This window comes from Epinephelus fuscoguttatus, linkage group LG22, assembly GCF_011397635.1.
Source record: "Epinephelus fuscoguttatus linkage group LG22, E.fuscoguttatus.final_Chr_v1".
Lineage (NCBI taxonomy): Eukaryota > Metazoa > Chordata > Actinopteri > Perciformes > Serranidae > Epinephelus > Epinephelus fuscoguttatus.
This window is the reverse complement of record NC_064773.1, coordinates 6233859-6259848: the sequence shown is the minus strand read 5'-3', so window position 1 is coordinate 6259848 and position 25990 is coordinate 6233859. Positions and strand designations below refer to the sequence as shown.

General features: G+C 39.7%; 2 protein-coding genes across 2 annotated transcripts in view; one reads left to right on the top strand and one right to left on the bottom strand.

Moving 5' to 3' along the window:
- Positions 1-2415: 2415 nt before the first annotated feature.
- Positions 2416-20059, top strand: tmem110l (transmembrane protein 110, like). Its single transcript, XM_049567289.1, has 8 exons — positions 2416-2865; positions 5724-5772; positions 5982-6077; positions 6170-6291; positions 8279-8391; positions 10159-10242; positions 11302-11433; positions 18487-20059. Exons 1-8 carry the CDS (start codon positions 2676-2678, stop codon positions 18613-18615), a joined length of 915 nt encoding a protein of 304 aa, XP_049423246.1. The 5' UTR covers positions 2416-2675; the 3' UTR covers positions 18616-20059.
- A 1973-nt stretch (positions 20060-22032) lies between these two features.
- Positions 22033-25990, bottom strand: part of itih5 (inter-alpha-trypsin inhibitor heavy chain 5) — a 29534-nt gene continuing 25576 nt past the window's right edge. Inside the window, exon 13 of the mRNA XM_049567407.1 lies at positions 22033-22537. Coding sequence (XP_049423364.1) covers positions 22278-22537 — 260 coding nt within the window. The 3' untranslated portion in view covers positions 22033-22277. The remainder of the gene's footprint in view (positions 22538-25990) is intronic.

The window sequence follows — 25990 nt, the reverse complement described above, 5'->3', positions numbered from 1 at the left end:
TTACAGAAGAGGAAATGGTTACACTCTCCTATATCCTCCTGAGACCATAACTTTTGTTTGGTGTGCATTTTTAATTTCTCCTGGCTATTTCGGATCAGAAGAACCTGATAAGTGTAAAAAACTAAACATTTTCAACAGTAATTAAGTGTAATGTCTTCAAGTGAGTGCGTCCTAATTAACAGCGTCTCAGCTTGTTACTGTTACTAAAATTGGTGAACTTTGTTGCCATATCAAACTACAAACATTATTAATCATGAATAAAAACCATAAAATGTGATCAGGTTTTGGACCTTGTACATGTTTGTGTCAGGATCGGCTGCAGACTGACTTGGCAGAGATGGCTGCCATCTTGTTTTTACATAGATTAGTGTATTGTGCTTTTACTGCCACTAGATGGCACAAAAGTGTCTACGAATGAGGACAACAGGTCTAAGTTAAGTAGGATAAAGTATAAGGTCCATTAAACCCAAGATGTGATGTCCTCAGATGTGGACACAGGGTCTCAGGAGGATATAATGATGCCGTGACAAATGTGTCTGAAACGACCCAAAATCAAACCTGACTTTTATTTTCCCAAAACATTTTGAAGCCTTTGAAACTAAACCAATCAGAGCAGTTGGACAACCAAAGATATCCCTGACTGTCTTCACTGAGCTGTATACTGTAAGCCTCCATGTTGGCTCTGTTCCTACCTGTGTGGCTTCAGTTAGGCTGTATAATCCTCTCTACGTCTCTACACTGGCACCACGCAGGTAATTTAGTAATTAGGAATCACATAGCCTCTCATGGTGATTCATACATACAGAGCACAGTGAGTTGTAGGTTACCGGACACACTGTGGACTTGAACATATATCCTTTATTACATCTTCACGTGAGACACAGATTTGCCTCGCGCACGACCGAGTGCCACACGCACAAACAGAGAGGCTCTGAGGCGGTCTCGCGCACATTCAAGGAATTCTGCTGAAAGCCGCAAATGCCGGCATCAATTCAGACCAACCGCAACCGGAAGTTTGGTCATTTTTAATTCACAATAAAAGGGAGGAAAGAAAAAAAGGAATACTTATCTTTCTTTGTGTTTGATCACGTTATTTTATTGTACTTTGCCTAAATAGGCAAGACCTGAGCAAGACAGCAGCATAAACACCTGCAGACAAAACCATTCAAAGGGCAACAGACAAAATAATTTTAAGATCAGATGCCAGTAGACTAAGAAAAGACCGTTGAAATGGGTCCATGTCCAATATCATTAACATTAGTCTAGAATTTTGTGCAGAGATATTCTTCAATTTCTGTCGTAAATTCGAGGTGGTCAGAGCCAGCGCTTTCCCATCTTTGAGGACATTTTGTTTCTTTGTAGTCATGTAGTCATCTTTTTGTAGTAATGTGTCTGATTTTGAGTTTTATCAAAACAAAAAGAAATTAAATTGAAAAGAATGGTGGGTGAAAATATATGTAGTATAATAAAATGAAATAATATTTTTTTTTTATTTTCATCAAAATTAATAAAATGAAAAAAAAAAGGAAATGGGCCAAAATACATAATATTAAAATGAAATAATCAATCAAAATAAATAGATAAGTAAAAACGACACAAATAAATAATATGAAAATTGAAAAAAAAAGGTGGGTGAAAATGTTTATAATATAATAAAATGAAATAATAAATATTTTTTATTTTCATCAAAGTTAATAAATGAAAAAATATTCTGATGGGGCAAAAATAAATAATATTACAATGTAATGATAAATATATGTTTTATTTTCCAAGATATAAATCAGTTTTTAAAAATAAAACAAAACGCTGATGGTCCAAAATAAATAATAATGAAATTATGTGATGTTTTTTTTCCCCCTTAAGATACATAAAATGAATATGGTGGTAAGTCTTACCTCTCTTTTTCTTAACTCTTTTTGTTGTTGTTTGTCTTTGTAGGCTAATAATTTGCATCTCTTTGTAGTCGTTTTGCCTCTTTTTGTGGTTTTGCATCTCTTTGATGTCATTTTGTGTTTCTTCATAGTCACGTCATCTTTTTGAAGTAATGTTATGTCTGTGAGGTAATTTTGTGCCCTCTATTCTGTCATTATTTGTCTCTTTGTTGTTGTTTTTCCCCTTTTGTGGTTATTATGTCTCTCTGAAGTATGTTTGTGTCTTTCTGCAGTTCATTTGCGTCTCTTTTTGGTCATTTTGAGTCTCTTCTGGTTGTAGGTGTTAATTTGAGTGACATTTTGTAGGTGAGGACTAATCCAGCCCCTTAGGTCATATGGCATATGTCATATTAGGCCCCTTATGTGATGTTTGTGGAACACGTTGGGAAACAGGGTGTCACTTGACAGTTTGTAGCCCATCCCTTTGTTTTTCTGCCAAGCTGCTGTCTTTTATTTTGAAATATTTTTCACCGGAAGCCAGACTTTCCATCTCGGCTAGCTACTTGACGGTTGGTGTTGACATAAACATGGATATGAGTCAGATAATCGATGCTCTTGTCTGCTTTTGCATCATGAGATGTAGCATCATCTTCTGGGAACACTGACGGAAAACTTCACCCTGAATCAGAAACCGGAAGTTGAAAAATCTGGCGGTTTGTTTTTCTCCGGTAAAGAAAGGTTAAGCCCTTTTAGCGCACCGAGGGAGTGCTCCTTTTGTCTCCGTGTTGTTTTTATCGCCTCAACATGGACATGTACGGATACAGCGGGGTCTTCTTGGTGAAGAGGTTCCTGGACAAAGGTGTTTTTGAAGTCACAAACATGTCCGACATCAACAAGGCGAATCCTCACGGCTGCGACAACGGAGCCCTGACGGACAGGTTCGGCGTCCTGATCCAGGGACTCCTGGCTATCGTTGCCTTCAGCACGCTGATGTGTGAGTGTTAACATCACCTTGTTCCTGAACACATCTTAAATATCTCAGTCTTTTGTGTGTTTATACAAGGAGAAGGTGAACGAAACTCAAAGTGCAGAAACCAGCGTTTAAAAGGCTGCACTAGTCCACGTGGCGTTTTGTTGACGTTTGTTTTCGCGGAGCCTCATTAGCTCGGCACCGAACTCCATTGAAAAATATGCTAATTTAACATTGCGGTGCTTCTCGACAAAAACGCAAACCCAAGTTGATCAGTTTTATATATTACCTAACTAATAAGTATTCTGTCTAAAATTCGGCATGAACTAAATGCTGTAAATGTAACAAATTACGAAATAATTAAGCTTAATTGTTAGTTGTTAACGCCATAAACACGGTCCACGTCCACAGATTGGACCGCTGCAAAGAGCGGAAGCGGTTGGTACCAATCATTCATTAAGTACATATTGTAATAAAGCTAGGCTAATTTTGTGACATATCGATACGCCGAATTCGCCATTTAGACGCAAGTTAACCATGGATTATCAAATTATGCCTGCCACACCAGTATGAGTGCCTGTAAGCAAAGCAGTATCACAAATTGCCATGTTTTTAAGGCAAGGTCTGCCATGGGGATTCTGCCATAGGAAGCCATGACAGAATGGCACTTTCTGGATTCAGGGCTTTGTTGTTGTAGTCCCTTAATTCCCAAAACACCTGCCAACAATATACTGATAAAATCTCCATATGTTTGTTCATTGAGATTTAATATTAAGCAAACATAGCACTAGGTGCCAGTCAAGCAATGCCACAATTGATTTCAGTAAACTTTACCTCCAGAGTTAGTATCTGTCTGTATGTTTTTAATTGTGATGTAGCCTTATGTCACAAGTGAAGTATATCTGAATTTCATGTGCCTCCCTTAACAGCAAAACAAGATGCTCCTTCCCAACCACAGTGTGGATTAACTCTGAACAATGGCTATTGACTGCTAAATAACTTGTGATTCTGTGGCAGCTGACTCGGAGAATGTTGGGCATCTGAGCAGTTTTGGCACCACAGGCAACAGTTAATACTTCTGTGGCAGTCAAAGCTGAAAGGTGGGGTTGGTGCTGTGTCAAACAGGAGCCCTGGAGCCATTTAGGAGCTCCGTATTGTTTGTTTTAATGCACAGGCATTCAAAGTCATATGTCAGGTGATGATTTACTTACGACTTCCTGGATTAAGATTAAGGTTTTGTTTATCAGTCAGCCACCAGGTGTCTTGGCTGTCAGTTGATTAAAAAAACATATTCTGACAATTACTTCACATAAGCACTGCACTGAAATGCATCCTGTGCAGCATCCACTTGTTTCATGAGTGTGTCGGCGTATGATCTAATAATTAGACTGTAGGTCTAAAAGGTCAGTGCAGACATGGGGATTTCATCAGCTGATCAAGCAGCAGGGTTCAGAGCAGCTGAAGCCTGGGAGCGGTGAAGTGTTGCAGAATTAGGCCAGGCCTTGAGGGGGCAGCGAGATCAATGAGCTCTAACCTCCACTCAGTTACTTATTAGTAGAGAAATCGATACCTCCCACCTCGCCACCCCCTCTTCACCCACCCCCCCCCTTTTTCCCGTTCACAGCATGTTTGCAAGTGTCCTTCTTGGTCGAAGCACATGCATCTGTTAATATTTATACTGCGTTATTTGTGTGCAGCAGAGCATTAAGTGGCAGTATGCCAAGTCACAGCCGAGCCGTGCCTGCACCATGCATCCCTTTACTTATCTGTGTTTAGAGTGCTCTTCCTCAAAGCTATTTTTGTGAGTTTCCTTCCATTGACTCGTCATCGCTCCTGCATTCACAGTCCTGATAAAGGCTCAACATCCAGCAGATACCACAGCTATTTAATGCAAAGTTTTGTGTTTTAAAAAAAAAAAAAAACATCACATTTGAGGATTTTTGTGCAGAGGAAAGTTTGTTAGCTGACAGAGTTTCAGAGCAAATGTTTGGATACGTACTCTGACATCTGGTGGTTTGTGCAATGCCTGTTTTTCCAGTCTATCATGAGAGGAATTTGGCACCATCATCCTCACACCCTCTGAAGTTTTGAGAAAGGTAGACGTGTAAGTGATCTAGGGCTGCAGCTAATGATTGTTTTCATTATTAATTAAACTGTTGGTTGCTGATTTTTTTTTTTTTTTTTTAAATCATGAAAAACGCCCATCACAATTTCCTAGACCTCAAGGGTGCATCTTCACATAACTTGCCTTGTCAGAGTATCGGTCCAAAACCAGAAGATATGCAAAGAAAACAAGCAAATTTTCACCTTTTAAGAAGCTTGAATCAGCAAATATTGAGCTTGATGAACGACTTTAATGATTAATTCACTATTTAAATCCATAATAATTGTTTCAGCCTTTAAGCAATCCATATGAAGCCACTTCAAATGGTTTAAAAAGTTTGAAAACTGCAGTATAAAGTGTAGAAAAGTGTGTATAGTTATGCTGCGCTCTAAAAAAACCCACTGCTACTATGAGTTTACAGATGTAAAACATGTCTGCAGGAAGCCTTGCTCCTGTTTTCACATGCCGAGTCACATTCTCTGACCTTGTTAGATGGCGAGATAGAGGAACAGTGGGCGTCTGTTCGCCCTGAGCCCAGTGGGGAGGAATGAAGTGTTGTGGCAGCGTGGAGAAAAAAAACCCCACATGTGAACGTGTGTGCTTCATGTGTCCTCGCTCCCCCTCTGTCCTGCAGCCCTGCGCAGAGATATGAGGCTCACAGTGAAGGTCAAACAAACAAAGAAACGGCAAAGAAACTGTGTCACGGTTTTTGCAGGATAAACGTACTCCTAGTGGGAAAGTTATTGATTAATTGATTGGTTTGCTTTTTTGTTTGCAGTGAAGAGGTTCCGGGAGCCTGTTGGGATCAGACGACCGTGGAGAATCTGGTCAGAAATGTTTCTTCTTTCCTCTTTGTCTACTTTATTTTGCCCAGCATCCTTGCATTTTACACACTTACGTCGATGAGTAAAGTCTGTTAAAGTAAAGAAAATGTTAGTTGAACCCTCACGTCTCTCAGGGATTGATCAAATGAACCAACCCTGACAATTAAAAGCTTCACATTCTCCAATACTGGTTCCTTTCCTTTCTTCTCCAGGTTTTTCGACACGTCCAAACAGGCCATCGGTGCTCTTTTCATCCACTTTGCCAACGTCTTCTTGTCCACGCTCACCAAAGAGGACCCATGCTCCCTGTGAGTTACTTATCAGCACAAACAAATCATGATGAGATGTATTTGGCTGCCAGGGGCATCACTGAGAATGCAATTTATCCCCTTTATCATAGATATCTGATGAACTTCCTGCTGGATGCCACGTTGGGGATGCTGGTCATCTGGCTTGCTGTGAAGTTGGTGTCCAAACTAGTGGAGTACAAGCAGTGGACGCTGCTCATGTTCGGAGAATATGGTGAGTGAAATTAATTTTGAGAGTGAGTTGTACGTGCCAATTTCCTTGGAAAATTGCACCAAGCTGCAGCTTTTGTTTCTGCCACCGGAGAGCGCTGGAGACCCACTGGTTGCAGACAGGGAGGAGAGCCAGCGTCTCCAGCTGCAGCCCCGTCTGGAAAACATTCCCAGTGGCTTCAGAGGGGGATTAACTCCTCGCCAGTTATTACGCTCATTCTTTCACTCTACTGTTGTTTCTTTCTTTTGCGTTCTTCTCTTTTGTGATGGAAAATTTCAAGGAAACAGCTTGCGAGGCTGATCACGTCTCCATGTCAGCCCTCTTTAATGATCAGAGTCAATTTATATTTGATCAGTAGTTTCTGAACTTCTTGTTTCAACCCTCTATTTCCCTCCTTTCCTCTCTGTCTGTCTTTGTGTCCTCCTCCTCCCTTCTTCCTGTCCTAATGACAGACTTGTCCTCCTTTGTGTCTGCCCTGCTGAGACACCTGTGCAAAACATCTTTAGGAAAGGTTCAGGTTAAGATCCTGCACAAGATGCAAAGCAGTTATGTTTTCAGTTTTATATTGAAATAGAGTACAAAAGTGCAATTTTGATCTTGACATATTTATGTAAAGTGTCTGTAAAGTGGAGCTTGTTTACAGTGGAATTATGGATTTTCCCTAAACTCAGTGTATAGGCTCATACAGTAGTAATCCTTCTGAATCATCACCTGTGATCCACTGTCCTCTGCCTATATATTTCAAGTGTCTTCTTATTATGCAAACTGTAATGAATCTAGGGTTTCCTCACAAACCATAACCTACAATTCTTGCAAACAAAATGAAATCAACTTTGATTTATCCTGAATGTGTCATGCAGAAATTTACTACAAGGAGCTTTGCACAGTACAAACAGGTCTGAGATGTGCAGAAACTCAAAATAAAATTAATTACTGAGAATTATATATATATATATATATATATATATATATATATATATATATATATATATATATATATATATATATGTATATGTATATATATATATATATATATATATGTATACATATGTATACATATATATATATATATAATGAATTATATAAATGAAATGGTAAATAATTTTTTTAGTTTTATTCAAATAAATAAAATGAAAAATAAAAAAATCTGCTGGGCCAAAATAAATAATGAAATAAAATGATAAATAAATTTTGATTTTCATCAAAGTAAATAAAATGAAAATTGGGCGAAAAAAAATCTAATGGGTCAAAATAAATAATATTAAAATGAAATGATATATATATATTTTATTTTCCTCAAAATGAATAAAATGAATGTTTAAAGAAATTCTTGTGGACCAAAATAAATAATTTTATAAAATTAAATAATAAGAAGAAATCAATTAATCAAATGAAATTTTAAGAAAATCTGCTGGGTTAAAATAGATACTTTAATAAAATAATTGCTAAATAAATTTTCATCAGAACAGATAAAATGATTTTTTCTTTTAAATGGTGGGTCAAAACATACAGTAAAATAAAAATAATAAATAACTTTGTGTTTTCATCAAAATTGATAAATAAAATAAAAATCTGATGGGTCAAAATTAATAATATTAAAATGAAATGATTTTTTTTTTTCCTCAAATAAAATGAAAATTAAAAAAAATCTGGTTGGCCAAAATAAATATATAAGAAAATGAAAAATAATAATCAATTAAATTCAAATAATTATATTTAAAAAAAAAAAAAAAATCAAAATTTCTGAAATGAAATCAAAAAATGGTGGGCCAAAAGAAATACTATAAACTGAAATACTGTATACAGTATTTACATTTGGAGCATAATAAATGATTTCATATGTTAAAAAGACAGAGAAAACTACGAAAACATCTCTTTGTTTAGACCCGCTTTTGCTTAAGACCTGAACATGAAGACTGGCTGTGCTTGGAATCTTCTATAGTGAAGTGTATAGTCATTTTACAGATGTTTGTTGACCTCTCTCCTCCAGGTGACCCTCCTCAGGCAGCAGCATGGCTCGGTCAGTGTGGCGTCTACCTGCTCATCATGGTGCTGGAGAAAGGTGTCATCAGCCTGGTGCTGCTCGTCCCCGGATGGTCCAAAGTAAGAAGCACATACAGCTACTTGTGCTGCGTTCAGGTCCTGTGGGAAACATGGGGTCCTGTGGCATTATGATACATCTGGCATGAGGAAAAGTCTTGTAGATTTTCTGCCAAACGCACAGGAGGAAATGGTAGAATCTGAACAGCAGCCGAGACTGTGACTGGATTTGATTTAACGTGGTCAGTTCATGAACAAATGAGCCCACTTTACTTCAACTGAAAACAGGTTTGCACTCCTGTTACTGTGACTAACATCCCGAATCGATCTTGGCCAGGTCACCAAGACTACGTGAGAAAGATCTGCAGATTTCAACAATCTTCTCTCCTTTCTATTTTCTCTTTTGTTTGAAATCCTCTGGCAACATTTAGAGATGAAAGCCGTCAAGACTAGAGACAGAATAAACAAGCAGGGGATAAAAACGAGTTGCTTTTTGATCCTAAAGGAAACAGGGAGTCAATGTTAATGTATTTAAAGGACAGTTTGTTTGCATGACTTCGGAGATCATATTTGTTTATTCAAATTAGCCTTCGCCATAGCAACTGATGGCCTTCTCAGGAATAAAAGGGCCAGCTATTTGTTTATTTCTTATTTATTTATATCCCGATGAGAGTTTAATTGTGTAAAGCTCTGTGTTGTTTTGAGACCCTGCTTCCTTTGTTTAAAGATCATCTCCGTGCTCTGTGACAAACGCTGATTATAAATGTTAGTCTTATTATTATTAGGCAAGGCAAGGCAATTTTATTTATATAGCACCATTCATACACAAGGCAATTCAATGTGCTTTACAGGGGAAATACGTTAAGATAAAACATTAAAGGAACAATAGATCATTAAAAGCAAGAAAAACAGTGCAGAAAATGCATTTAAAAAGCAAACATAAAGCAACAGCAACAGCAGACAAATATAAAAACAATAGCTACAGATTATCCTAACAATAAGTTACATATCTAGTTCACTGGTAAACTGCAGTAAATAGTAATGTTTTAAGCCCTGATTTAAATGAGTTGACAGTTTCAGCCAACCTCAGATATTCTGGAAGTTTGTTCCACAGGCGGGGAGCATAGAAACTAAAGGCTGCTTCACCTTGTTTGGTTTTGATCCTGGGAACACTGAGTAAACCTGTTCCAGATGATCTGAGGGGTCTGGATGCTTCATAACATACAAGTAAATCAGAGATGTATTTAGGCCCGAGACCATTTAGTGCTTTATAGACAAGTAACAAGATTTTAAAGTCTATCCTTTGACACTCAGGAAGCCAGTGCAGTGATTTAAGCACTGGTGTAATGTGCTCCACTCTCTTGGTGTTGGTGAGGACTCTGGCAGAAGTGTTCTGGACGAGCTGCAGTTGTCTGATTGATTTTTTTACTCAGGCCTGTGAAGACACCGTCACAATAGTCCAGCCTGCTGAAAATGATGATTGTTTAGACAGAAATTCTTTTATTCTTGCTATGTTTTTAAGGTGGTAGTAGGCTGATTTAGTAATTGTCTTAATGTGACGATTGAAATTTAGGTCTGAGTCCAGAACTACGCCAAGATTTCTGGCTTGATTTGTAGCGTACTTTGTTCTGGTGCGGGATAATTGGGAGTCACGTCTCGTCTCTCCAATTTGTGTTTGTTTTACACTGTTATGACCTATTTCATTCAGATTTATTTCTATAGCAACATTTATATCATTGCGATATCATCCTAAATTACAGTAAAACATAAATAATTTGGATGTAGGTGATTGACCACCCTGATCTTAAACCTCCCTCTCTTCTCTTCCAGTTGCAGGAGGTGTTGCTGAGCTACATTGCTAACCCTCAGCTGGAGCTGGTGCTGGTCATGCTCATTGTGCCCTTCATAGTGAACGTGAGGATCGCTTCCTTAAGCTAGCTGTCACATTACCTCACAGTGTATTGTTACTAGGGCTGTAGTCAACCAAAGAAAATCTTGGTCGACTGAAGTGTTACATAATCTTCAACTAATCGATTAGTCGTGGGGGAAAAAAAATCTGCACGTTATTTTTACTTCTGCGGTGGTGTGTCTGTGTCACTCTGCAGTTACACCTCCAAAACACTAGTTGGCGGTGGAGGACTGTATGAAGTGCTGCAAAGTTTAGCTGATTCAAAACACACATTAAACACACATTAAACATGGCTTAATAGAGACAGTTTCAAACACAAGTACACAAATCAGCTTCACTATAACTCGCAGCATTCACAGACGAACACTTGTCTTTATCTGGACGCTAACATTATTAGCCCAAGCCTATGGCATTTTATTTTTTATTTTCATTTTTTGCAAATTGGCCTAGCTACTGGCGATATTTCCCTCTTCTCATATAAAACCAGGGACAACAGCAACATTTAACAAAGGTAAGGGCACTCAATTTGGCTCCATTGCAAGTCACAAGATTCACAGACAGAACAACTATGTTATACTAAACACGTTTTCCAAACAAATACAACATGCTAACGTTATTAGCGCCAGCTTATGGCATTTTACATTGTATAAATTAGCCTAGCTAAATACAAGCTTTGTTTCCACTGAGGGAAATGGTTTCAGCTTACAGAAACAGACAGGAGGTCAGCGTCACCATGACACTGAGCGCGAGGGTGGGAAGGTTTAACGTAGCGTAAACAATGGGGGTGTTTTGAAAACACCTCCCTTTTCACAGGTAACTTAGCCTGTCCCCCCACAGCAGGGAGTAATGGATTAATCCTGGAAAACTGTTGATGTAGCACTTTTCTCCTTATGAAAGTAACATGGCGATTATTCGACCAATGAGAATTTGTTCAGACGAGAGCATAGCGACCAAATAATCGACCAGGAGACTACAGCCCTACTTGTTATGGTCTTCTAATAAGACTAAAGTTCATCCCTGCAGCTTTAGTAACCTTAGTCTTGTCTCTCCGGCTCCTCCTGCAGTCCATCATGTTCTGGGTGGTAGACAGCCTGACGATGAGGAAGTACAAGACGATGAAGAGCCTGGACGACTCCTGCGACAGCTCTGTGAAGAAGGCCGACTCCCTGCCCTGGGTGAACAGCGAGGAGTCAAGGGTGAGAATAACTGAGGCTTTGAGACCACCAACAGATCAGAACAGTGTGAAGCTCTGGTTAACAGCTGGTTATTGTTTTTAGTCGCTGACGTAATGAAAGCACCTGCTGCGTTCTGGGTATTTTCTCTGTTCAGGTTCATTAGATCGGAAATTAGGAATGATACAAACATCGTGACTTTGGTCCAAAGCAAAAGTTTCTCACGTCCAAAACATGTAACCAAACTTTTTTGTTCCCGCGTTTTCATTGTTGAGTCTTTTTTAAATTCCAGTTAGCATTTAAATGTCTAAAAGTTTTAATAAAATAGTCGAAATAACCTCAAAATAAGTCAAATGCCTGTTAACGACCCACTTAGAGAAATCAAACAGACCCATCTGCTGTGGAAGTGACTCACCGGCCTTTTAAAGGGATTACTTTTGATGGTACAAAAAAGTTTTCTGAAGCTCGTTCCCAAACAGGAATGTGACAGTTTAATATCTTTAAGACTTTAATGTGTGTGTGAAAATGGGCGTTGATGGTTAATGGTTGCTGTACCCACACGGTCACGCTGGGTGTCAACTGCACCTGTTGTTTTGGTGGGATGAGCACAGCACAGACACACACACACACAGACACACACTAACCACACACATTTTCTCTCTCTGCACTTGATCTAAGGAGGAACGAACCCAGTGAGTTCGGTCCAAGAAACACTGAGTCAGACTGTTCTCACTCTCCTCCCTTCTGGTTTACTGTGGAGGGTTTATTTCACTCTCAGAATAAAATGCAAAATTTTTTAATTCTCTCAAGATTCTTTTTCCTGCCTTTAGATAGTATCTCATTATATCATTATCATGGCAACAAAAAGTCCTTGCAGAAGCCCAGGTTTTGGACAAAAATAAGAGCCTGTGTTGTGCTATGGTGAAGTTTTTGAGCAGTGCTCGTCCTGCAGATGCATTTCAAAAGGCAAATTCTTTTTTCAGAGATTTCAATCTTTCGTTCAGTGCATCAAACTTTTGTTCAAATGAGTCTTTTATATCAGCAAACTGCTTTAGAAGTTCTTGTGCCCAACCTGGAGGACTCCCCCGGGCCATGCTTCCTGCTGTTTGCCGTTGGCCGCGCTCTCTTCCCATCTCGTTGTTTGTCCTGTCCGGCGATGCCACTTCCTGTCACTCATTCGTGCATTTGTTGTTAACAGAAATGTTCCTTCTCAAGGTTGCTTAACAGGCCTGTTCCGTGAACGCCAGGAGCTTTGGCACGGCATCTTGTCACGTGACCATCTCCGCCTCATCCTGTGCATTAAAACACACACACACTTTACAAAAATGTGTTTTCTCACTCTTCCCTAGAGGAAATAATTCATGGAGAGACTTTGAATTCTCTTTATGTAGCATAGAAATAAACCCCAAATCTTCAACAAATCTTTTGAAAGCGTTACAGTTATTTTTGGGCGGTTACCCATGTCAGTCTGTAGGCTAATTTTGCTACTCTGCAGTTTACTTCTCTCCCCATCTGAGTCTGGAAGGAGCTAACATTAGCTTGTACCGTCGTCCTAACCCATCAGTGTCGCTGTGAAAACATGAAAGACCGCCCTCTGGTTTCCTCCCAGATGGCCCCAGTGAGTAAGCGGCTCAATTATCAGCTGCAAAATCCCTTTAGCATTTTTAACTACTAGCCCTTTTTAAACAGGAATTGTGCAAATTTGCAGGAAAGCCCACTCAGTCTTTTTTCAGCATTGGCAGTATAAAGACAAAATCGGGGAGTGCAGCAAAATGCCGCCTACCTACTTTTGTTTATACAGAATGTGCCTTTTTCGGGGCAATGGGGGGCGTGAGCAAGTAACAAAACGTGTAGCTCAGCGTGTGATGTAAACAGTGACGTGGGAGGGAAGCCGCGGCTGGTCAGTGCTTCGACAATTCTCTCGTAAGTCGGCCCGTCCTTCACCGTCCCCGTCATCTGACGGTTAATGGCCTCTTCGTTTGCGAGGACAAGGAGGGCGCACAATTCCTTGTCTCCCCAGTTGCTCATCTTTACAGTGTCTGTCAGGTTTGTGTTTCCCTCTTGCTACTAGCTGCTAATTCCTGCTATCAGCTGTTTCCTGTTTATCCACCGCCAGTGGGTCGCACGTGCGGCGTCATCAACAGCTCCTCCCACAAGTCTTCAACAGCCCCTCCTGTTGTGGAAGGCCACCTCATTCTTTTTAAACCAAAAAGGTTCCGCCAATATGTCTACCCTACGAGCACCTCGGATCAACTCGCCAATCCGGCTCTGTGTGTCTAAACGCTCGCAAAACGGCCCAACATTCACTGAAAATCTGGCAGTGTAAAAGGGCCTATTGTTAGTAGTGTCGACACAGCTAGTGGTGCTAACATTGTTAACAATGCTCAAGGGATTTTGTGGCTAAAAATGAAGCTGCTTGCTCACCTGGGCGATCTGGGTGGAAACTAGAGAGGTGACCAATGTGTTTCTGCAGAAATGCCATGTTACTAGCTGTAATCGTCCAATGAGCAGCACTGCTAACTAGGTCTGTGTGGCGTGAGGTTTTGATGGACCTTAGCCTTCTGCTAGTCGAGAGTGACAAAAAATTTGTCCCAGTACATTGCAGTCAATCACCTTCTCCGCAGAGCAAATGATACGCTGTACTCTGCCGTTGTCCTTGGCAGCAGCAGCAGCGTACCAGATGGTGATGAACAAAAGCCCCTGAGTGGACTCAAACTGGTGACATTGCGGTTGCGTGGTATACACCACTCATGATCAGACTTTTTAATCTGACCCTGTGAGTTCTGGGTCGAGTGCTGGTTTATCTGATGGTGAAAAACAGGCTTGTTGTTGTGTTCAGGAAATCACTTTAATAGCTGCCTCCTTCATACATCACAGAAAGAGACCCATGTCAGTTCTTTTCCTTCTTTCTCAGGAAAGATTTAACTGACAGACATCAGGGAAAATGACTGCTGGGGTGCATGACCCTCGTGTTCAGTGGGATGAGAGTGTTTATCCCTTCCTTCTCTTGCCTTTGTCCTTGGTCCTGTGCCAGGCAGCCATAAATCAAGCCTTCATTCCCGGGAATAAAAGTGACATTTAGGAGTCGTTTCCACGCGCTGATGTTATGGAAAGCAGAGTGAAGTGGAGGAGGATGACAGATAGAGAGGCATTGACTTGGATGAGGTCTTGGTGGGGGTGGTGGTCGCAACTATAGTCACAGTGCTGTTGTTGTGGCTGGCGTTGGCGCTGTGACATCAAGGTTATAGTGGAGACAGTCAGCCCCTGGTATTAGCAACAAAAAATAACAGTGATGTACTTCCTGTCTTTATCCTGATATCTGAATCTGCTCTTCAAAGTGGTCTTTATTTCAGCTTTACCACATGTCAAACCAGATCATAAAGCAACATGTGGAGGTTTAAGATGCTGTAAATGTCTTATGGTTTTGGAATTTTGCTCCATTGGGATTTGATTCTCTGCTGCTGCTGCTGCTGCTGCTGCTGCTGCTGCTGCTGCTGCTGCTGGAGAGCGTCTTCCAGGCTGAGAATGAACGGGGATATTTTCCACTTTAGGCTGGGAATGCAGAGCTGAGATATTTCCCAGCTTTTTGTTGAGGATGCAGAATCCAAACAAAACAGCAGATTGGTGCCTGACTGTACTTTGTGCTGTGCTACTGTGGCCTGCACTCATCATATGTATACATATATAAGTATATATTATATAAGTATAAACTGTCATTTTTCAAGACACAGGAAAAAACATGTTACGTCACATACACACACACACACACACACACACACACACACACATCCAACCGCTCTCCCCTGGGTGAAAGGGCCCTACTTAGATGGTATAAAGCGGACGGCACATAATCCATGGCGCAAGTGTCATTGCTATTTAGATGCAGGCGCAGTTGTCCTTTTCACGCCCTGCGCCCTCGTCGTCTAACTAGCAAATGAACTTGCGCTTCTCTGGGTGTGTTGGTCTAAAAATGAGGAGTGGTCAGGCGCAGTCATGGCGCGTTGCTAGTTAGATGACTTAAAAAGCAAATGCGCCAGTGACCAACAAAAACCTGGTCTAAAGTCAACGGCGCAGTATTTCGCTGTTAAACAAGTTAGTAATATGTGTCTCTAGGTGGGTGCACAATGCGCGTGCACTCTGCCTCGACACACACGGAGCAGCCACACATACGCAAAAGATAACAAATAAAAATATGATTACAGTGTGAAAGGTTATTATTGTGCACATTTAAATATTTATCAGAAACACGTCTTAATGGTCAGTCATTAATCAGAACGATCTAATCAAAGTTGATGATCATCATAATCCGGGAGGTCCAATGTCCGAATAGACGCAACTGCGAGCGGACCTCCACGGGCTGATGATGCATAGCCTGTAAAATGAACTTGTCTTTCCCAAATGAATTGTGATCATTTTGGCATGTAAATCACAAAATCAAAGATGTGAAAACGTTTGATAAACATTATTTTGACATAAACACAACAATAACCAGCTTCTGTGAACTAAAGACGTAAACTTACAGCCCTACAAGTAGGCTACAAATGTATATGTAAAAAAAAGCTTTTAGAACGTAAAAGCCCCCGGGTGCCCCCGGCTGTGTGGGGGCACCCGGGGGCTTTTACGTTCTAAAAGCTTTTTTTTTTACATATACATTTGCAGCCAGTGCGCAGCCAGACCAGACGGCCCGGGTGCAGCCACGGGACCAGCCCTTCCTGCACCTTCAGACAGGGGGGTTCAGGATGCTGGAGAGGGAGCTGGGCTCTCTAACCTCCCGGGTTAAAATAAAATTGAATAACTTAAGTGTTGACAGCGTTTCTCTCGTGTGCTTGCGCACTCTCTCTTTCTCTCTCGCAGTCTCACTCTGTTTCTTTTCTTTTGGCTTTTCTAAGATGACAGATGCTGAATATATACTCCCTATCTGATGCTGTGGCTGTTTGTGGCTGGCTGAGAGGGATGTGAACTTATTAGATTGCAGCTGTGTTAATCAAATCAGGTTGGGTTTCCATAACGCGTGCCAAACGTGCCAAACGGTGCCAATCCCCTTTGATCTGACATCAGATGAGGCGGGACAGTTGATACAGAGATACACTTATCGTCTCCTCAGCTGTAAAACGCTCACTCTTTCCAGTTGGTAGGTCCGCCATCTAACTAGCTCTCCGCCGTGCGCTCCAATCGCACCTCTGTTAAAGGGAATGAGAGGTGACACTCTGATTGGCTTATGGAATGATACGCCCAAAACACACCCATGACTAATTCACAGAGTAAGTCCAACCCTTTATAGAGTCTCTGCCATGGCGCACAGTCTGAAAACGCGCTGTCTAACTAGCAAGTGACTGGGACACGCCCATGCGCCGCACACCTGGCGCTTTGCGCTTTAGACCATCTAAATATGGCCCATAGTGTGTAAGGTGAGGTGTGGTTTTGTATCTGCGAGGCTCCAGACCGCAACCACCTGGTCACATTTTGCGACCACGGAGCACCATTGTGACTAGCAAATATTACTAATGTATGAACTGCTGAGCTGGCTCTTAGCGCCACTGTAACAGTTGACTTTTTGCAAACTGCTAGTAGCTAACTGTTGACCAGAAGCTTCAAGGTCACAGCAGACACGTCAACACTTGAGCTTTAATTTTATTATAACAGTACTTTATTTAACTTTGTTATAACTGTACTTTATTCACTTTATCACAACTGTACTTTATTTAACTTTATTTTAACTGTACTTTATTTAACTTTATTATAACTGTACTTTATTCACTTTATCACAACTGTACTTTATTTAACTTTATTATAACTGTACTTTATTCACTTTATCACAACTGTACTTTATTTAACTTTATTTTAACTTCACTTAATTTAACTTTATTAAAACAGTACTTTATTATAACTGTACTTTATTTAACATTATCATAACTGTACTTAATTTAACTTTATCATAACTGTACTTTATTTAACTTTATTTTAACTTCACTTAATTTAACTTTATTAAAACAGTACTTTATTTAACTTTATTATAACTGTACTTTATTCACTTTATCACAACTGTACTTTATTTAACTTTATTATAACTGTACTTTATTCACTTTATCACAACTGTACTTTATTTAACTTTATTTTAACTTCACTTAATTTAACTTTATTAAAACAGTACTTTATTATAACTGTACTTTATTTAACATTATCATAACTGTACTTAATTTAACTTTATCATAACTGTACTTTATTTAACTTTATTTTAACTTCACTTAATTTAACTTTATTAAAACAGTACTTTATTTAACTTTATTGTAACAGTACTTTATTTAACTTTATCATAACATTACTTTATTTAACTTTATTATAACAGCACTTTATTTAACTTAATTGTAACAGTACTTAATTCAACTTTAGTATAACTGTACTTTATTTAACTTTATTTTAACTTTACTTATTTAACTTTATTGTAACTGTACTTTATTTAACTTTATTAAAACAGTACTTTATTATAACTGTACTTTATTTAACTTTATCATAACTGTACTTTATTTAACTTTATTGTAGCAGCACTTTATGTAACTTTATCATAACTGTACTTAATTTAACTTTATGTAACAGTACTTTAATTTTATTATAACAGCACTTTAATAAACTTTATTATAACAGTACTTCATTTAACTTCATTATAACAGCACTTTATTTAACTTTATTATAACTGTACTTCATTCAACTTTATTATAACTACTTTATTTAGCTTTATTATAACAGTACTTTAACTTAATTATAACGGCAATTTATTAAACTTTATTATAACAGTACTTTATTTAACTTTATTATAACAGTACTTTATTAAACTTTATTATAACAGTACTTTATTTAACTTTATTATAACAGTACTTTATTTAAATTTATTATAACAGTACTTTATTTAACTTTATCGTAACTGTACTTTTGTTTAACTTTATTATAACAGTACTTTCAACAAGTACAGTACAGTGTCCAGCAATTTAGTGGAGATTTCAAAATATCGAGATAAATATCGTGATATATATAGGCCTATCACTCAGCTCTAATTCATCATCATCTCTTGTCTTCTCTCAGGTTCTACTGACTGTCGAGACGGACACCGACGAGGCTTCAGAGGGGGAGGAAGACCCAGGCGATGGTGGACCAGTGCCTCATGTACAGTACTCTGGAGGACCACTGAGGCCCAGCTGGGTGGTGGTATAAACCCAGGTGATGCTTCTTCCTAGCCGTCCATCCTCTGTCCACACAAAACACTCTTAAAGAGCCTAAATATGAGCAAACACACACAAAAACTTGCATCTTTAACTCGTCAGAGGTCTAACTAATCAGCTTCTATGTAAGCAAAGGCACAATTAAAGGTCATATAACCTGTGAATGTGAACACTACGGCCTCAGCTGCCTTCCTCTGCACTGAACCGGAACTTGGCTCAGTGTATGCATGTAAATCCAATAGCATTTTGGGAATTATCCTCTCACCTTGCTGCCTCCGTTATCTGCAAGAGCACATCAGAGTAACCACAACTGAACGTCTGTGGAGAGAGATTATTAAGGAGGGCAGCGCCCGCGGGGCAAAATGTACGGGTGGTAATGACAAAGGCTGAGATAAATCCGTCTCCACGCTGGGGACTTTTGGGAATGATGTTGCTCTAAACAGAGTCATTTATCGTGTATCATATTCCAAAGAGGGGCAAGTGAAGTATATAGATCTATATAGGTGCTCTAAGATTTTACTCCGTCGAATATAACCGCTTTAAATCCACCTTTTTAATTAAGGTGTAATTATAGTCATTCTACCACGCTCTCCCTCTGGCTCCTTGCTTTCATTTTAAAGGAGGGTTTTATTTCTTTAAACCACGCACATGTTTTTAACATTTTTGGCTGCTACAGTCATGATGCACCAAACATGTTGCGGTAATATGGAAAGGTTTTTGTTCTTTGCAACTGGTTGCTTTTAACAAAATGTGTATGTGGGCAGGAAATTCTTTAAGGTCATGCTATTTGTTGTATGTGATGGAGTACTGGGGCCACTGTTGGGAGAAATATATGAGATTTTTAGAACATTGTCAGAATATATTTGAGAAAAAGTTGTAAATGTTATGAGAAAAAATCCTCAGTTTTAAGGGAAAGATTTACAAGAACAAAGTCATAATTTCTTGAGACAGATGTCTCGATAAGTTAGAAGAAAACGAGTCTGAATTATTCTAAAATAACTGTCAGTATCATAGACTGTATAAAAATTGAAGAGGAGTCTCCACTTCCTCCAAATGTACAAAAATGAAGCCAGAATATCCCAGATTCAGGTGCCGCCATGTTGCGCTGGTTCATTTAAAGCCAGAGTCTGCGCAGTAGTCATCAGGAAGTGGAGCTGCAGTATCAAGTTCCCACCCATGCACCTGTCTGACACATTTGCAAGTCAATCACAGCTGTCAATCATGACATCACACCCCCTTTTCATAGCATCAAACAAATAATTTAAACCCAAACTTATCCAAAAAATGAACACGTGGACAAATATCACCGTGATAAGAACTACCTAAAATGACAGAAACCATCTTTAATTAAGTACATGACATGTCCCTTCTGCTAAATTGGAGTGATTTAGGCGCTATACTGCAACCAGCCACCAGGGGAGTCCGTTTTTTTCCCCATCCAGAATTGTCATTCGTTTAAAAAAAACAACACACAACCTCACGTGTCAATCGCATTTGCACACTGAGTCTGAAACATCCATCCGTCATTTAAATTTTCCGAACAGGTTTGATTTTCTGCGTTTTTCACATCCTTTCTTTCTTTTCATTTTGTCATGTATTGCAAATAGTCGCAACAAATACAACAATAAAACGCATCGGAATCGATTGTTTTCAGATGATGGCTTTAATAGAACAGACTCAGTGTGCAAAGGCCTTTTAGACAAAAAAATAAGTACCACTCTCATGTCTGTACACCAAATATTTCAACTTTGAAGCTACAGTCAGCAGCTGGTTAGCTTAGCTTAGCATAAAGACTGGAAACAGGGAAACCTGGCTCTGTCCAAAGGTCACAAAATCCACCTAACGGCATCTCTAAAGCTCACAAATCAACATGCCGTATCTTTTAATTGTACAAAATCTGATGTGTAAAAACAACACTGGTTTCACAAGGGTTTTTATAGGGAGCTTTTTTTTTTCTGGGAGCAGTGACTTTTACAGGCTAGCTGTGTCACCCTGTTTCCTGCATTTGTGCTATGCTAAGCTAACAAGCTTCTGGCTATTACTAGGTCTGTCATGATAATTACAGTATTGAGTCAGCAAAAATTATCAAGGTCTTTATATTGTACGGTATTTCCTTTGTGGTTATACGCGTTATATATTTGTTTCCAGCAGGGCTGTCTCGACCATTGTAAGAATCGGAAGCCTAACATTTATTTACGTTTCATTTGTTTAGGATATTTTATTTTATTTTTTTTACATTCCAATTTGATTCCATTGCTTTTTGGTTATTTTTGTTACAATATGTCATCTGACAAAAGTAGTTATCATGACAGGCCCAGCTGTAACTTCATATTCAATAGACAAATGTCGGAGTGGTAACGATCTTCGACTTGGCGTATTTCAGAAAACCTATTCCTCTTTAAAATCTTAATTTAAAAATGTGATAAGAATGGACTCTCTGGTAGCGATATTTTTCAAAATAAAACAACCCTTTCTTTGAAATATCACATCATAATTCTTGTTACTACTTTCTTCTTCTTTTATATTTTTTTCTCAAACTTGCAACTTCTCTTTCATTCCACACTCCATCTTTTTTTATTTCAGAATATTCTGACTTCTGTAAATCTCCTATTTTTCCTCCTAACAATGGCCCAATTACTGTTTTGGTAGCTGTGTATTAAACTTTATGACAAGCTATGGCACATTTTTTATTTATTCTGTTTATATTTTATATATTTGACTTTATATATTGTGGTCCAATCTGTGGTATCAACAGGGGAACAGGAAGTTTGTAGTGAAGAGAGAAAACAGGCGAATTTTAAACGTCATCTCCAAACTACAGGCGGTAAACTCCTTTTATTTTATGGTTTAAACGCCTAAAGGTCTCCAGTTTGACGTATTTCATGTGTAATGTTTTATTTTGTATTCCGATGTACTTTGTGTATGTCTTTTTTATAAACCTGATTATGAACATGTGGATAAACTGGCACACACGCCCTGTCATCGACAGGCCGTAAAGTGCTGCGGTGCTTCTTACCGAATGTATCTCTTTAATCTGTGCTATGAATAAAGATGATTGACACATGAACTGGTGTTTGGTTTTGAATTCCTGCGGCGGCCGGGGCAAGGCAGCGTGATGACAGACAGCCTGAGCGGGGACCAGGCCAGAGCACACCTGTGTGGGCGGGGCCAGCAGCCCTGTGACCTCCGGCTGATGACAGGGAGGACTGTGGAGCAGTGTGTGTCTGTGTGTCTGTATGTGTGTGTTAGGTGTGCATGTAGTCATTGGCGCTGAGACAAGGGGGTTAGTTACCGGTTTTGGTCTCCGTGGTAACCAGGTGTGATCTTCAGCTTGAGGTCGCCACAGTTTAAGACACGCTGACATTCATATTTGTTGTGTGTTTTCGTGTCTCAGAAAACAACCTCAAAGTGTGTGTTTAAGTCTTTATTTACAATTACAAAATTATTGTAAAAAACAATACACATAATACAATAAAAACTTTTAATTTTCATTAGAAATGGTAAAAAAATATATTCAAAAGAGACCGAAGTAAAACTGGAATGTGAAGGTTGGGCGTTTGGGAATGTTTGGAATCTGCTGGAATGTGAAACGGATACAGAGTAAAATGAGTTAAGATTTAAATCACACAAATGCTGCAGCTACAGTTCGTGCTATCACACACTGTTGGTCCCGTGTGGCCATTCCCCTGTGTCGAACATGTGCGACATCAAATAGTCCTCGTACTGTCCGTCTATCAGCTTGGCTGCGTTGTTGCGGGCAAACCAGCAGTCCACGCTCTGAGTCCCGCTGTAGATCTTCCTGCTCTTCTGAACCACCGGCACCAAGCGGTCCTTCACCTTGAGCGCGGGCGACGGTTTCATGTCTGCTTGTGCAGGAAGCTCTGCCAATCCCACTTCCTCATACAGGAACTGACCTGAAAGTAGAAATGTATCCGAGTTATTTTAGAGTTCAACTGATGTGAGTCTTTGAAGCCCTGCCAGTATGTCTTTATGTTGTTTTGATGTCAAAGGGTAACTTTGGTATTTTTCACCCAGGACCCCATGTTCCCATGCTTTGTGATTAAGTGTCTAATGCCATCAACAACTTTTGAAATTGTTCCAGTATTGAGTGAGAGCACTGTGGCTAGCAGCTATGAAGCAGGCTGCAATGGAACCACTCAGGGTATATTTGTCAATTTCCGTCCACTAAAAGTGTTTGTTTTCATCGCTGATAGGCTCAAAACATTATGGAAAGGATCCCTACAGAGATAGACCTTTTTGTTAAAGAGTAAGATCCTTTTTGTTTAAGTAGAAACAGTCCCCAAATCACTATCGCCAGACCCACCAGACTCCATTTAAATAAACGGTACTTTTATCATCGTAACACACTCTTCATTCAAAGTCAGTAGAAACAAAATAAATCTTACTAATATCATCTTGCTTCATCTTTTGTCTTTAAGGATAACGCTGTAGTTTTTAGTCACTGAATCTTCATCTGAGCAAGCTGACCCTGATGATGACCAAAACCCTGGCGTTCTCAAATACAACCTAAATGTGTTTCTTTACTCCGTCTTTGTTTCTTTTTGGCCATCTTTTGCAAATTGTATCACAAGTGCAGTGATCTCAGCAGTAATAATAATCCAGTGTGACCTTTTCTCTGACTCCATCCTCACTTAATAGATTTCCATGAAACCTCATGCTCCACACGGGACAGAACCTTTTGGTTTAATTTAGCTGGAAATTCAGACTGGCTTCATTTTTCTTTTTTTTTCTTTTTTTTTTTCATGAATAGCTTTTTTTATTCTTACATTGATTGACTATTTAAAAGGTTTCTTTACTAACAGATTACTTTTTCTCTCTCTCTCAAAGTTCCATTTATAATGGCACATACATTACCATCAATTAATACCTTAACATGTTTATGATCAATACTGTTAACCTCTTCCCACTGCTGCACATCACTTTCCCACCCTCCCTGTCTTGTTATATACTCGTGTGTGCCCCACAGGATGTTCACAGATACATAACACTCCTTCACACATGCACTCAAACACAACTGCAATCGTTAAACCAAAACTAATAGAAATCCAGCACAATTTAACACTATAAGCTCTCTGTTTTTGATTCTAAACATATTTGTAGCCAACACAGCTGCCTGACAAAATTTTGGTAGTAGTACGTCTTTAAAAACTACTCCTACTTTTTAACAACGCTGTGCTTAACAGCGTCGGTGGCTTAGTGGATAGAACAGGCACCCCACATACGAGGCTGTTGCCACAGCGGCCCGAGTTCAACTCCAGCCTGTGGCCCTTTGCTGCATGTCACTCCCTCTCTCTCTCCCCCCTTTCACACTTCACTGTCCTACCGATTAAAGGCAAAATGCCCCCAAAAATATCTTTAAAAACAAAACACTTGGTTATGGTCAGGAAAAGATAATGTTTTGGCTTAAAATAACCGGTGTTGGGGGGCACAGTAGCTGCTGGAAAAGTAGCCATCTCTAGGTAATCCCGTCTTGTGGCACTGTCCCAGCAAGTTGCTAAAAAACACCCACATTTCAGGCTAAAAAGCCGCAGGAAAAACTGCAATGGGTCCCTCCAAAACACCCACGTTTTGCAGGCTAAAAAAGCTGCAGGAAAAGAAAGTGCCAGGGAGCTTAAAAGTGGCAGGAAAAACAGCTACAGATCCCTAAAAACACCCACGTTTAGGGGCCAGAAAGCTGCAGGAAAAACAGCTACAGATCCCTAAAAACATCCACGTTTAGAGGCCAAAAAGCTGCAGGAAAAACAGCTACAGATCCCTAAAAACATCCACGTTTAGGGGCTAGAAAGCTGCAGGAAAAACAGCTACAGATCCCTAAAAACATCCATGTTTAGGGGCCAAAAAGCCTCAGGAAAAACAGCTACAGATCCCTAAAACATCCACGTTTAGGGGCCAAAAAGACGCAGGAAAAACAGCTACAGATCCCTAAACAAATCTACGTTTAGGGGCCAAAAAGCTGCAGGAAAAACAGCTACAGATCCCTAAAACATCCACGTTTAGGGGCTAAAAAGCTGCAGGAAAAACAGCTACAGATCCCTAAATACATCCACGTTTAGGGGCCAGAAAGCTGCAGGAAAAACAGCTACAGATCCCTAAAAACATCCACGTTTAGAGGCCAAAAAGCTGCAGGAAAAACAGCTACAGATCCCTAAATACATCCACGTTTAGGGGCCAAAAAGACGCAGGAAAAACAGCTACAGATCCCTAAACAAATCTACGTTTAGGGGCCAAAAAGCTGCAGGAAAAACAGCTACAGATTCCTAAATACATCCACGTTTAGGGGCCAGAAAGCCTCAGGAAAAACAGCTACAGATCCCTAAATACATCCACGTTTAGGGGCCAGAAAGCCTCAGGAAAAACAGCTACAGATCCCTAAAACATCCACGTTTAGGGGCCAAAAAGCTGCAGGAAAAACAGCTACAGATCCCTAAACATCACGTTTAGGGGCCAGAAAGCTCAGGAAAACAGCTACAGATCCCTAAAACATCCACGTTTTGGGGCTAAAAAGCTGCTGGAAAAACAGCTACAGATTCCTAAAACATCCACGTTTAGGGGCTAGAAAGCTGCAGGAAAAACAGCTACAGATCCCTAAAAACATCCATGTTTAGGGGCCAAAAAGCTGCAGGAAAAACAGCTACAGATCCCTAAACAAATCTACGTTTAGGGGCCAAAAAGCTGCAGGAAAAACAGCTACAGATTCCTAAACAAATCTACGTTTAGGGGCCAAAAAGCTGCAGGAAAAACAGCTACAGATTCCTAAACAAATCTACGTTTAGGGGCCAAAAAGCTGCAGGAAAAACAGCTACAGATCCCTAAATACATCCATGTTTAGGGGCCAAAAAGCTGCAGGAAAAACAGCTACAGATTCCTAAATACATCCACATTGAGGGGCCAAAAAGCCTCAGGAAAAACAGCTACAGATTCCTAAACAAATCTACGTTTAGGGGCCAAAAAGCTGCAGGAAAAACAGCTACAGATCCCTAAATACATCCACGTTTAGGGGCCAAAAAGACGCAGGAAAAACAGCTACAGATCCCTAAACAAATCTACGTTTAGGGGCCAAAAAGCTGCAGGAAAAACAGCTACAGATTCCTAAATACATCCACGTTTAGGGGCCAGAAAGCCTCAGGAAAAACAGCTACAGATCCCTAAAACATCCACGTTTAGGGGCCAAAAAGCTGCAGGAAAAACAGCTACAGATCCCTAAATACATCCACATTGAGGGGCCAAAAAGCCTCAGGAAAAACAGCTACAGATCCCTAAATACATCCACGTTTAGGGGCCAGAAAGCCTCAGGAAAAACAGCTACAGATCCCTAAAACATCCACGTTTAGGGGCTAAAAAGCTGC

Excerpts from the sequence above, each read along its gene's own strand:
- tmem110l (XM_049567289.1), top strand. The coding sequence starts at position 2,676 with ATGGACATGTACGGATACAGCGGGGTCTTCTTGGTGAAGAGGTTCCTG. Across the intron at positions 5,773-5,981 it reads AGACGACCGTGGAGAATCTG|GTTTTTCGACACGTCCAAAC; the intron begins GTCAGAAATGTT and ends TTTCTTCTCCAG. Across the intron at positions 10,243-11,301 it reads TTGTGCCCTTCATAGTGAAC|TCCATCATGTTCTGGGTGGT; the intron begins GTGAGGATCGCT and ends CTCCTCCTGCAG.